General features: G+C 38.4%; 1 protein-coding gene across 1 annotated transcript in view; it reads right to left on the reverse strand.

Moving 5' to 3' along the window:
• Positions 1 to 14,052, reverse strand: part of LOC107699712 (uncharacterized protein KIAA0825-like) — a 136,384-nt gene that overhangs the window by 103,386 nt on the left and 18,946 nt on the right. Inside the window, exons 5-7 of the mRNA XM_016501047.1 lie at positions 3,187 to 3,357; positions 1,062 to 1,147; positions 477 to 686 (exon numbers count right to left, since the gene is read on the reverse strand). Of these exons, the coding sequence (XP_016356533.1) occupies positions 477 to 686; positions 1,062 to 1,147; positions 3,187 to 3,357 (467 nt within the window). The remainder of the gene's footprint in view (positions 1 to 476; positions 687 to 1,061; positions 1,148 to 3,186; positions 3,358 to 14,052) is intronic.

Here is a 14,052-nt window from a genome sequence, read left to right on the forward strand (position 1 = left end):
GTTTAGCCAATCACAACACACTGGGCTAGCTAACCAATCAGAGCCCATCGCCTATTTCTGAGGGCGGGGCTTCATAAAAGCAGGAAATTATCAGAGCGTTTCTCAGAGAAGGGACAGAGCGGAGTAAAGGTAAATTATGTGAAAAATAATGCGTTTTTTTTTTTTTTTAAACGAAGCATTAACATATGTTAGACTGCACCCCATAAACACAATCAAGCCTAGAAAAAATACAGTCTACCACCCCTTTAAAATAAACATAAACATACTCTAATAAGCATATTAAATTAGTTGACTATTAGGTATAATTTAATTTAATTACATTTTCATTGCTACACTGATTTGTTTTATTTATTTATTTTTATTGGGGTCAGTAATGCGCTTTTTGAAAGAAAATTATACTTCTATTCAGCAAAGATTACATTTTTAAATATAAGAAAATATGATTATTCATTTAATATATAAACCACTGATGTTACCTTGGCCACCATCATGGGAGAGTCTCTTTCTGGGCCATGACTATGGGTAACAGGGGTAATGAAGATGTTGGCAGAGCACAATGCATGTGTGGCTTCCTCCTGCTGCAGATTCTTATTGCAAACGTCATCCAGCACCACCTTCACACAGTGAGCCATCTGAGGAACAAGGTCTCTGAATGCAGCCCTCCAACCAAACTCAAGGCACACCACCTGAACACACAAGCATAAGTATTGTTGTTGGCCATATGGGAATATATGGGAATACAATATTATAAGGTTATAATGTATTATTACAAGCAGAAAATCTAAGCACTTCTTGCTCATGCAAAATTCACCAATGATATAGTGTTGCCAGGGTGAAATGGGAGGCTTTTCCTTTTTTTGTTACTAGTATTTTTTCCACAATATTTAGGGTTAGAGGTTTACTGAAATCCATAACCCTGAGTTACAGCAATAAAGACAGCAATAAAAACACATTTAATAAATGTCTGCATTTATTAAATGTAAGGGTTCTTTTAAATGAAAATTAAAAATGTGTTTTACAATACTTTCACCATTCGTGATTAAATAAGGGATGTGTATCACCTCTGTGCTTTGCAGCACAAGATCAGTAGCGGCTTTTTCTTCTGCTGCCATCACCTCCATATCATCCCTGACCTTCTTCAGGACCCCTGCATGGAAAAAGCAAAAACACACACAATGCATCTACAGTAAACTGTCACTACAGCTTTACCAAAGGAAATGTGCTCCAAATCCTCTAATTTCCAGCTCATTAAAAACATTTCACGCAGGAATATCTCATATGTTCCGTTAGCATATTAGCATATGCATTCACGCTTTACATGGTGCCTTTGGAAAATAAGTCAATATGTGGGGTGCCAGGGTCAGGCTACGCCAACATATTAAACTCCTCTGCGCTGTGACGACCTACAAACAACAACGTTTTTTCGCCCAATAAAACGGGGAAAAAACTAAAAAGCGGACACAGTAATTGCAACAGTAAGCTTTGTTAAATTCAGAGGCTTTGGAGTTGATTTGAACCCCTGATAGCTATGGCCATATCTGGGCTAATCCATGGAAGGGTTATAGGGAGGATAAGTGTGCGTGTGTGTGTGTGCTTGTTGTGGGCAAATTAAAAGTGCATGCATCAAGGCCGCATTTTTCTAATCAGACGCTTTGGAAGTGAGACCCCGGGCGAGGCAATTTAGTTGAAGAAGAGAGAGAGTCGAGCCAGGCGAAGGAGGAGAGAAACAGCCGGCATGTCACTTTTTGACCTTTAAGCCCATCTGATGAATTTCTGGTAATTAAGCCGTTTGATTGGCTGAATTAATGATTTGGATAACTGCCCTTTAAAGGCTGTTTACTTCTCAGTAAATCCAGTCCTTTTCTGCTTGTCCTGTTTTTTAATGTAACCTTTACAGAAATTACTATACGCACCAGTCACTTTCATAGCAGAAAAAAATAAATGAAAAGAAATTTCCTGCCTCCTCAATTTGTGTGTGTAGAAGCATGTTTTTATATGTAAAAAATAAACACACACACACACACACACACACAGAACAGTAAAAGAGCTGTAAAGAAAGGCTAGAAAACTCTCATTAAAAAAAGCATATGTATACAAGGTAGCGCTACAGGCCACCAGTCTGGTCTCATAAGCTGCCTGTAGAGATGTCGCTATTATAGGCAGGAATTGGAGGCTTGTCGTATTTAAAGGCTCCGTCGAGCACAATATAGCTCGAGGTTTTCCGCTCCCACGGTGACAAATCATTTCACATGTCAGATTTGGAGCAGACTGTTGTCACAAATCTTGATCGGCTGCCATTTATTTACACTATGCTGATATTCATCGGAGAAAAAAACAACAACCATATATCTTGTTGACTGGCATATATCACATTCAGTCTGAGAGCAACATAAACCACTTATCTGGATCTGTATATGTTTTCACAGTTGCTTCAGGGGGACATTTGCTTACTATGGTTGTTTTGTTGATTATGAGATTAAGAACTATAGTTTTTAAAGGGATACTGTAGAACACTAAAAATAAATTCTGTCATCATTTACTCACCCTCATGTCATTCCAAACCTAAATGATTTCTTTTCTTTTGTGAAACACACAAAACCTATTACACATAAACCTATGTTTATGTGTAATAAAAATAATAAACATTTTCTATTTTAATACATTTATTTCTATGATGGCAAAGCTGAATTTTCAGCATTACTCCAGTCTTCAGTGTCACATGATCCTTGAGAAATCATTCTAATAAGCTGATTTGGTGCTGAAAGCACATTTCATATTATCAATGCTGAAAACAGTTCTGCTGCTTAGCATGGAACACTTCATTTTATTTTTCAATCTTAGATGAATAGCAAGTTTGATAGAATTGCATTTATTTTATATATAAATCTGTTGTAACATTAAGCATGTATTTACTCTTATTTGCTGTAAAACTATATAAAATAGATAAATAAATACAATTTTACCAATACCAAACATTTGAACAGTAATATTCAGATCAACACTGGACTACACTTTATGTTTCGAAAGGAATTTGTTCAAGTTTGGAACAACATGAGGCTGATTCAACTGATGACAGGATTTTCTCTTAAAACTGGACTTTTTATGTCTCACTGACCTGTATCTGACAGATTTGACTCTAGTATGCATATGTGTGTGAAATTTTTAGTGATGGTTGTTAAAGTGTACCTTTGCCACTGCATAATGATTCTCCAGCGCAGTTTAGGAAACCCAGATGGGTTGCCAGGTCCTCCACAGTTTGTTCCAGCTCCAGTAAGGTGTTGGTCAGCTGGGTCAGGCACCTGAGCTGACGGGAGGTAAGGCTGCAGCTTCGCCCTCTCTCGGGAGGATGCTGAGGAGCTGTAGACAGAACCAACAAAGAGTCGGTCATGGAAAAATGTTGACAGACATCTTTGCTGGAAAGAACAGCATATTTTTTGTTGCGGCTCTGTGGTGGAGCTTTCAACCACCCGTTCTGCTGAGACCATCACAAACTTCAAGAAATAGTTGAAGACACAACTCTTCTGCGAGCACTTAAATAAACCACAGCCATAAACAAAAGCTATAAATTAGCTACAAATATTTTCTTCATTTTTACTACTCTAGCTTACTCTTGGCATCGGGTACTGCAAATATTGTTGGTTCTTGAATGATTGTTTGCGATGGTCCTCACTTGAAAGTTACTTTGAATAAAAGCACTTGCTAAAGGATTAAATGTAAATACATGTGAACTAGTTTACCCATCAAGACTTCTTTAGTCAAACGGCTAAAGAATGACTACACTTGTCAGAAAGAGTAAACAGATACATTTTGGATGGCCATGGTAGTCCACCGCCTTAAACGGCACCAAACCAGCATAAAACAGTAATTGTGCACATATTTGGTTTGTACAAGTCAAATGCTATTTTGTTTTTAAAGATTTGCAGAACTCTACACACAGACAGTTTCTTTGGGTTAGGGATTTAGAAGGTTGAAATGTAAGCACATCAACATGAGTCCAGAAAAGTTATGCGACAAAACAGCTTTCAATAAATTCTCTATTGGTCCATTTCATACATTTAAAAGTATTTCACAGGATCTGTCACTGGTAAATAATCTAGCATAATACAATTCAATGTTACCAATATATATATACACACTACTGTTCAAAATGTTGGAGTAAGTAAAGCTTTTTTATTTATGAAGAAAATGTATTATTTTTATTATAAATTTTTGCCTACAAAACCACCACTGGCTCTGCACCCATTTACCTAAATTCATTACTTCAGACTTATGTGCCCTCTAGAAGCTTGCGTTCTGCAAATGAACGTCGCTTTATTGTGCCATCCCAAAGAGGCACAAAATCACTTTCAAAGACTTTTAAATTAAATGTTCCCTCCTGGTGGAATGACCTGCCCAACTCAATCTGAGCAGCTAAGTCCTTAGCCATCTTCAAGGATCGGCTAAAAACATGTCTCTTCCATCTTTATTTGACCTTCTAACTCTAGCACTCTCTATTGTAATTCTATTCTTTAAAAAAATCTCAAACTTGTCCCTTTTAGACTTGCACTCTATTAATTTACTGCTTGTTTTCTTAAAAAAAAACTAACACTAGCTTTTCTAATCTTTTTGTATTCTATCTATTTGTTTTCTTTTTATTTATTATACAATTAACAAAAGCAAAAAAGGCCTCTAACACTAGCTTGCTCTATTCTTTTTCTATTCTATCGGTTTTATTTTTATTTATTATATAATAATAAAAAATAAAAAAAACCTCGCTACGTGTACTGCATTAAGCTAACTGAGACTTGTTATAGCACTTGCATATCATTGCTCTTTTGTTGATTTTGATTGCTTCCAGTGTCCTCATTTGTAAGTCGCTTTGGATAAAAGCATCTGCTAAATGACTAAATGTAAATATAAATAATTTTACTATGCAAAGTTTCATTAAACTGTTCAAAAGTTACAGTAAAAACTCTTTATTTCAAAGAAATTATTTTTTTAAGGACACATTAATTTATCAAAAGTGACTGTAAAAACATTTAAAATGTAACAAAAATATTAAGCAGAACTGTTTTCAATAATTTATATATAATTGCTTCAAAATTTCTAACATAAAATTGAATTTTTTCATTAAGATTGGAAGATTTTTGGAGACTGATATTGTAAAAGATATCGAAGGTTACTTTGAGGACATTTCCAACAAGAAACATACAACACTGGAATCCAAGATGGCACGTTTCTCAAATAAATAAAATAATAAAAACTGAAAGACTTTGTGAATGTGCATTTGACACCAGGGAGCTGTGAACCGTGGCCTCGCAATCTACACCAATCCCACAGAGGCCGTAAAGTTTCCCCTCAAATCTACAGTCAAACATTGCTGGGCACAAACTTTCTCCTGTAACCCGCCGATGACCCTCATCTCCAGCGTGGCTCTCCCATTTCTGCAGCTGCCAAAGCCATCACCCAGGGGATGTTCCGCATTAGGCCTGAAGAATGGGCCGCGGAGAAGAGGGCTGCGGTATTTTCAGACACTTCGACAAATACTTTTGTGTGTGCTCTTAAATGACTTCCTCTGACAGAAAAGGCATTGGGGAGTGGATCAGGAAGGCATTAGCCCCGGCTATGAAAGCTCCAGGAAGATTGAGTGGGAAGGCGATGGAGGGAGGGGAGAAATAAAAAGAAAGGAGCCCCAATAATTGCAACAATATCGCCTCTGGATTCTAACACCATATTGTCACTTTGTTATCATCAAGCCGACAATATGACAATCTTATTCTTTAATTTCTCTCCACTTCATCGGGCACATACGGTGATCATACACACATTTGTTTTGTTTTTTTGTGCCATTTTATAATTTCGCAAGCCAGCAGATTATAGAGATGCAGAGACTGACCCCATGAGGTGGGTTAGTGAGCGCCTGGAATAAATGCATGCATTTGTGATGTATACATGTTTGTAGGTGTGTGCACATATTTTTTCACAGGTGAGCATGTCATACCAGCATCTTGGCTCTTCATTAATGGGGTCCAGAGGGAGACTGTGAGGCAGAACTGGGAAAACGGCTCTATGAATGCATGGAGATCCACTCCACTGAGATCCACTCCCGCTCATACAAGCACATCAGCCTGTCAGTAAAATCACTTCAAACATACTGCATTATGTATAAGACCTGTGCGTTATGCGCCACATGCAGCACACGAGTAACATATGTGCACTGGGAATGTACTGTATGCGAGTTCTTCTGTATAGGAGTATCTGTAAACATTTACTCCGGGATTAAAAATAAACATCTCAATGAAGTGTGTAACTGCATTCACATCATGATGGAATTACCATAATCAGTGTTTCACTGGCTTAGGATTTGTATGAGCTTGCTTATATTGCTTGCTTATATTATGTATATATATATATATATATATATATACAGGAACATATATTACATGAATAAACATATATAGAGAGTAAACAGAACACTTATGTACAGGTTTGTGCAAATTGAGTGCAGTGTATTCCAACAGTGTAAATGAAAATGTATGTTTACATAATGAATATCTTCACTGCATAATGCCCTAGAGAACACTGCGTTGTTAAAAAGACTATGGTTATGCTAACAGTTATAGATGGAGATGGCTCGTTGGAGGAAACTGTTCTTGCGCCTGATGTTCTGGTGCCTAGTGCTCTGCAACCCCAGCCAGAGGCCAGAAGTGCAAAGAGCTGTCAACTGGATAAGTGGGGTCTGTGATGAGTTTTCTTGCCCTTTTCTCACAATTGATAAAATCTTAAAGAAACAGTCCAGTTAAAAATTTGCATTTTATCACTTTAGGTGTGGTGCGCCTGATGTTCTGGTGCCTAGTGCTCTGCAACGCCAGCCAGAGGCCAGAAGTGCAAAGAGCTGTCAACTGGATAAGTGGGGTCTGTGATGAGTTTTCTTGCCCTTTTCTCACAATTGATAAAATCTTAAAGAAACAGTCCAGTTAAAAATTTGCATTTTATCACTTTAGGTGTGGTCACATTAGCAAAATTTTGTGTCCATTGTCAATAGAGTTGCGATGTATAAGTACAGCTCACAAAGAAGTCACTTTAAATCCAAGCGTCGTTGGCGCCGACAGCCTCGTGGTTATAGTGCACCGACATATAGCACAACTGTGCTCGCGGCGACCCGAATTTGATTCCCGTCCCGAGTTCCTTTGCCGATCCCACTCCCCTCTTTCCACCCAGTGCTTTCCTGTCTGCTCTCTACTGTCCTATCTAATAAAGGCATAAAAGCCCATAAATATAACTTACAAAAAAACAATGCAGAGAATCTACATGACCAAGTTGAACCTGTCGCGAAATCTGCTTGAAAAAATTGTTTGCCTTACACAAATTCATATTTAAATGCACCTTTAATCACTCCCATTCTGCTTCAAATGCCTTTTATTTTATTTCTTCTGCAAAACACAAAATGAGATTTTAGGCAGATATTCCAAGGAGCTCTTTTTGCTTTTTTTTTTTTTTCAAACAATAAAAAATGGTAAATGATTTCGAAATAATATAATAACAATATAATTAAAAATACATTATGGACATTTTATGGACATTATACAGTAAATCACCTGTGCTCAATGGAAAAGAGCAGCTTGAGCATTCTGCCAAACATCTTCTATTCTCTACAGTCATATTGGTTTGGAACAAGGGTGAGTAAGGGGGGGGGAACTATACCTTAATAGAGAACAGACTAAATAAAACTGAGGAGAAACAACAGATGTGCCTCATCAGCTCTGAATGTCAGCATCTTGTAATTATAGCAAGTCTGTTGTGATCATAGGAGCGCACATTTCTTCTTTCCTATAGCCAAATCCTTACATCACTGTGACAATAAAAGTTCATTTTCTATTTCAGGACAATTCATGACACCGTCTTCTACATACATTGCAAAATGTTTCAAAACCTCACCTGCCTAACATCTACCATCCATCTCCATCCCTCTCAGAGGCGTCCTTGAACCCCACCCGTCCTCTACACCCCAACCACTAACTCACACTTAGAGCGGCCATCTCACCTTTATGTTTAATGCTCTGCTGTCATTCTATCTTGTCTTTTCCTCCCACCCAGCCATTGTCGGGCTATTTATTAGCCCGCCATTAACGGCTTATTAGGGCCTCTCTCGTAGCTAACCATTAGGAGTCTTGTGTGGGAGGATGGCCCAGCCACTGAAGCCATAATGGGGGTTATTACAACACGCTGATGGGGTGGAGGTGTTGAAGGTGTTGAGAGCAGTGATACGTGTCGTTTACTGTGAAAAGAGCTGAGAGTCAGGGCCTCGCCAGGGTCGTTAAAAGGGCATTGCACTCATAGCAGATGTAGTAAAAGAGGGAAGGCCTGGGAGCACAGTAGATAGATGGAACAATGGACGGAGGAGGCAGAAGTGTTTAACAGAACATCGCTCAAGTGTTTGAGAAATATCTATTAAAAGCAGCAGGGAATTCACAGATTAGAACTGAATACAATTATAATGCAAGAGAGATCGGGCAACTGAGGAAAGTAAAAGCTTTACCTGAGCACATTATTTTCAAGAATGTAAGAGTATTGAATATACTTTTGAGAAGGATGGCCTGTAGAGCTTACATAGAGCTCTAAGTGCTTTGTGGGCAACTGTTACACAATAAAAACCCTGTACATTTTTCAGTATGGGGAGAAGATAAAAGACTGCAGGTTTGAACCTTGAAAAGGATGACACTTGAGCAATCACCATTTTGCTCTTGATCAAGATTAGGGGAAAGTTTTAAACAACAATAAAATGAAATTTTCATTAAAAAAAATATTTATTCATCCTTGTGTCATCAAGTACTGCTTCCAAAATAATGCCATTGGTTAAGCCAGTCTTGCTATATTTGACTGGTCAGGATGCTTAGACAAACAGAGAAATTATTTAAAGACATTTCAACTGCAGTGTTCCTTTAAAGGTACAGATACAGTTCACGCTCATATTGTTCCAAACTTATATGACTTTCTTTCTTCTGCACAACACAAAAGAAGCTATTTTTAAAAAGTACATTAGTTTATGTTCCACAGAAGAAAGTAAGTTAAACAGGTTTTTAACAACACAAGGGTGACTAAATGATTTTTTGTATGAACTATATTCTAAGGCCACTCTAGGACAGTGGTTCTCAACCATTTTGACTTCAAGGTCGCACATTGTCTACAACAATATTTGAAGGCCACATGATTTTCAGTTGACCTAGAGTTACTGGATGAAAATTAAGAATTTAAAAATATTTTAAAAAATATTTTTACTATCAGTAAACTACAGTTTTTCCTACAGTTTCTATCCAATAACATGTTTTAGAGCTTGGCATAATTAGAAAAATGTATAGGCTATTCATTATAATTTGCATGACTTTTTCATGTGAAAAAAAATCACATTTAAATTAGGCTACCTGATTTATCAAGACAGTGAGAATCTGGTTCTTCAAATAAATGCATACGTATATATTTCTTGATTACAAATATCTTGGTTTCTAGTTGTTTTGTCTCAAATGTTCATTCATATTGAGGCCTCCTTGGAAGTTTGCTGAAGCATTTTGGGTTCCTCTAAGAACCTTTCTGTAAAAAGTTCTTAAAATAACTTTTTTTTTCTGGTATGAAGAACATTTTCTAATATATCAAACCTTTTGTGCAATGGGAAGGTTCCATGGTTGTTTAAAGTTCTTCATGGAACCACAGATGCCAGTAAAGAACACTTCTTTTTAAGAGTATAGTGACATTCCATGAAAGTTACAGCACATCGAGCATGGCTGCGAGGAATAATGATTGATAATAAATGAAATTACTTGCAAAGCCATATCGTTTTTCTTCAAATGTGTTCTTCAGCATAAAAAAGCCTTTTGTAAACTATTCACATCACACTTGCTTTGACTAGAAGGGGGGAGGCGGTGAAAAATGGCACAAAGAAAACGAGAGAGAGAGAGCTAGGGAGAGAAGAAGAAGAAGAAAGAATCGTAGGGGAGGCTGGGAAATCCCCAAACAGTTGTTATTGATTCCAGTGTTTATGGGCAGATAGTTTAGTGCCGTTTACAAAACAGAACAGATGCAGCCAGTGAGCAAAAAGGTAAACAATTGCTGTGTGGCAGGTTGCCAAATCCCCGGCCTGGAGTATTAAACTCACACTGAAGTGCATTTCCCCTTTGGGTTACACTCGCTGCCACTTCATCTCCTCCATGCCTGCTCCCTCATTTCTTCTTTCATTCTCCTTCCCTCCGTCTCTTTCTCACACACACACACAAACAGAGACATGCAGTTCCAGCTCTCGCTGGCTGGCTTGTCCTGCTCTGACCCTTGGGGCCGTGTTCTGCCTAGCTGGGCCATTAGTGCAGAGAATTGCATGTTTCTGACATGGCCCTAAAAGCAATTATTAAATGCTTTTCTCCAAATGATGCCCGGCATCTTTAGGGAATGGGCAATCACGCAACAATTTAGCCACTGATTTCATTTCCTCTCTCTCTCGTATTGGTGTTGATTGGCCTCTCTGGCAGAAAAGTGAGAAAAGAGAGAGGCCGATCTTAAAAACGACACGACGGGCGTTCGGTGGCGTTCCTGCTCTTGACGTGGGGCCTGACCCAGAACATTAGCCATTCAGAAAAAGCCTCATTTATCCACCAGCCACGTCTAAGACGGCGCTCTCCGCTGCCTGTGAGTGACAGCACGACAACGACTCTGCCAAGTGTCACAGACAGACATCCGTATAGATGTGGATGCTCTTGGGACTAGAGATTTTTTATATGCACTGGTTTACATTTCGCATGATATGGTAAGGAGCTGCGAGAGAGAAAAAGCAAGCTGGAAAAGCACGTAGCTAGCTGGAAATGCAAAGATCGGTCCATCTCATATAACAGGACGTGTGCTCTTGGTGGTGTTGTGGTTGGTGGGGCCCCGGGGTCTGAACCGACCACACGTGGAGCCCCCTGATGGCCTGAGGGAGTCTGGCTGCTGTGGCATGCAGTGGGTTGTCTGTTGCAGCCCTCTGCTCACTGAGACAGGCGGCATTATAAGCTGCTTCCCACTGACACACACTAAACCGGCTCCTTCAATGCCAGAGGCACAGTCCAGCTGGGATGCAGTAGGGGGTGGGCGGCCCATCTTGAGGTAAAAAATGGCAGGTTTTGATATCTTTATTAATGTGTTATAGGGAGGAGTAACTGGTGGAGTCTCCACTTCTAGTCTATTGTTGGCAGCATTACATGCAATTGTTGTTCTGTAGCCATAGGTTGTGCAGGTTAGTCAAAATTACTAAAACAAAATCAGTGGCAGGTATAACAGAACTGCTTGACATATTTGAACAATTACTGAGAAATACACAATGAACCCACAGGTAAACAACTTCAATAAATCACATTATGATACTGATTTACACAGAGTAAACAAAACATTATGCTATGGTAATGACTAAAAAAAACTCTGAATCACCCTTTAACAGGATATTCCATGTTAAATAAAAGTTAAGCTTATATGTGACAATCACAAACAGCCACAGAAAATAATTTGAATTGTCCTTCAGTTTTTAAAAACTAGTAATAGAGTACCATTCAAAATCAAAAGCAGTCATTACTCCAGTATCCAGTGTCACACGATCCTTCAGAAATAATTTTAATGCTGATGTGGTGCTCAAGAAAAACAAAAAAAAACTTTAGAAAAATACTTCTTATAATCACTGTTTAAAAAGAAAAAAAATGTGCTTCTTAATATTTTTGTGGAAATCGTGATTTTTATTCAGGATTATTTGATATATAGAAAGTTTAAAAGAACAGTATTTATTTATGAATAAATTTACTTTGAATGGTAGTATATGTGCAATGGAAGGTTTTTTTTTTTGTTGTTTGTTTTCTGACTACATATAGGTGTATGCACCTGCACATTGCTGTACATTAAAACATGATGGCTCTCCTCTGAAAACACGTTACATACATACAGTGTGGCGTAAATGATACCACTAGTGAAAATGCTTTTAAATGGCATTTTATGTTCATTGCATTCTGAATTTATCAGCATAACAACTACAGCGAAATGCTGAAGTGAAAAAATTCAACATTTCAGAATGTTTCAGTACTATTTGGTTTGCCCCCCTTTTGCTTTAAAAACAACAGCCTTAAGCTGCACGAACTCCATCCACCTAAAGAACATGTTCCCCAGCATGATTCGAGATTATTCAAAGAGCATCTTGAGCTTCTGTGGAAAACATCTGACCGTCTGTACACATGCTCACGTCACAAACTTACTTATTTTAGAAGTGACCTAGAAATTAAGACTTATGAAGTTGTCATGTTTATTGTTTTAATAATAAAAAAACTGAAATGTTCTGTTTAACCTTCCAGGTTAAAATTAATGCCAGATTTTCACTGAAGTCTCAGAGTTTTGGACCCTACTGTATGTTATACAAACTGAAAACGTTGCACTACCAAAAAGTGAGTGAAGTAATATTGATTTTCTGTAAGCTTTACTGTACATAAAAAAAGAGTCTCCTTTGAGAATGCAGCACATCGCAGAAAGCTATATACTTTTCTTCAGGCTGAATTGAAAATGACATATATGTGAAATATCCAATGTCTGTGAGTTTCAAATACAGCATGTAATGTGCACATACACTGTACGTGCAAGAACATACAAACCATCAGCCAGCTCTTTCTCTCTCTCTCACACACACACACATACAATCTGTCTCTCACTTCCACCTTTTCAGTTCTTTATCCTGTCTGCTACAAATCCACTGAGGTGTGATAGTAAGGGTTTAAACTCCTCATTGTTCCAGATCAGCTGACCTGTATGGCAGTCTCCTGAGCCCAGCCCTCACCCCATTACCTCTAAGAAAAAGTGGAGGGGGAAAAAAACACGACATAAAGTGAGAGGGATGAAAAGCAAGGGATGGAAGAAGATGGGTACAAAGGGCTGAGACTCCCACATCTGGTGAAGGAGGGGGGAACAAAGTCTGTTCATCCCTTTCAGATGGAGGGGTTAAAGGAACTGGCATATCTGCGCATGAAAAGCTGTTAAATGCTTCAGTGCTTTGACAGTGTGTGATGCCAGGAGCGGCGTCGCTCCCGCGGGACAGAGCGTCAAGATTCACCCCCCTCCCCCCAACCCCACCAGCACTTCTCCCAGACGGGCTTTCCGCGAAAATATGGAGAATGAATAAAGCACAATAAATAACACCTAATAAGACAAAGAAAATAAACGGCAGGTTGTTTTGATGCCTTCCATTGAAAGCGTACCTTTTATTCGTCATTTACTTCAATACTAAAAAATTCAGCTATGTTGCTAAAACACAAACCCTGCAACCATCAAAAACTGTCAAAGCATTCATTGTTTGATTTCACATCATGTTTAGATTTCCTGAGATGTTTGTTAGCTGCAAATCCAGCCATAAAGAGGCATGTGACTGTGCGTTGCTATAACTGACTAATAGAAAAACAACTATTTCAATCATTAAATTTTGCCTACGGGTTTCTGGTACAGTGTTGTAAGTACATTATTTATATACTCATAAGTGTCTGAAATACATTACAGTCACTTTCCAGCAATACACACTTGCAGTGCCCCTGGTAATGTGTTTGAAGGATTGTTGGGCCCTATATCTGTGGACCTGAATTAAGCGGCCCCATGGACATAGGGACAATTATTGAGCCCTGCTGCTACCTCATCCTGTATTTACAGTGGGAAAATGAGGGAAAGCGTCTGCTGCTTGCAAAAATTAGTGAATTGTGGCAGGAACGTGAATTAAATGGAAGAGAAGCCCTAATGAGTCCATTCAAAAATGGACGCTGACGTCTCTACAAGGAGCCACAATAAGTGAGTCAATTACTGATCTGTCGATACTTGGCATAACATCAGTAGAAAAGGGAGAAGAAAAAAAAAAGGAGTAAAACGGTGATTGTTACAATCTTTAAAATATGAGAGCATTTGGCAAATGGTGCATTTAAAACTCAAGATGCCTGGAGGTAAGGAATATTTATATGTGACCCTGAACCACAAAACCAGTCATAAGTAGCACGGGTATATTTGTAGCAATAGCCAACGATACATTGTATGGGTCAAAAT

The sequence above is a fragment of the Sinocyclocheilus anshuiensis genome, unplaced genomic scaffold (assembly GCF_001515605.1).
Source record: "Sinocyclocheilus anshuiensis isolate Anshui unplaced genomic scaffold, SAMN03320099.WGS_v1.1 scaffold278, whole genome shotgun sequence".
Classification (NCBI taxonomy): domain Eukaryota; kingdom Metazoa; phylum Chordata; class Actinopteri; order Cypriniformes; family Cyprinidae; genus Sinocyclocheilus; species Sinocyclocheilus anshuiensis.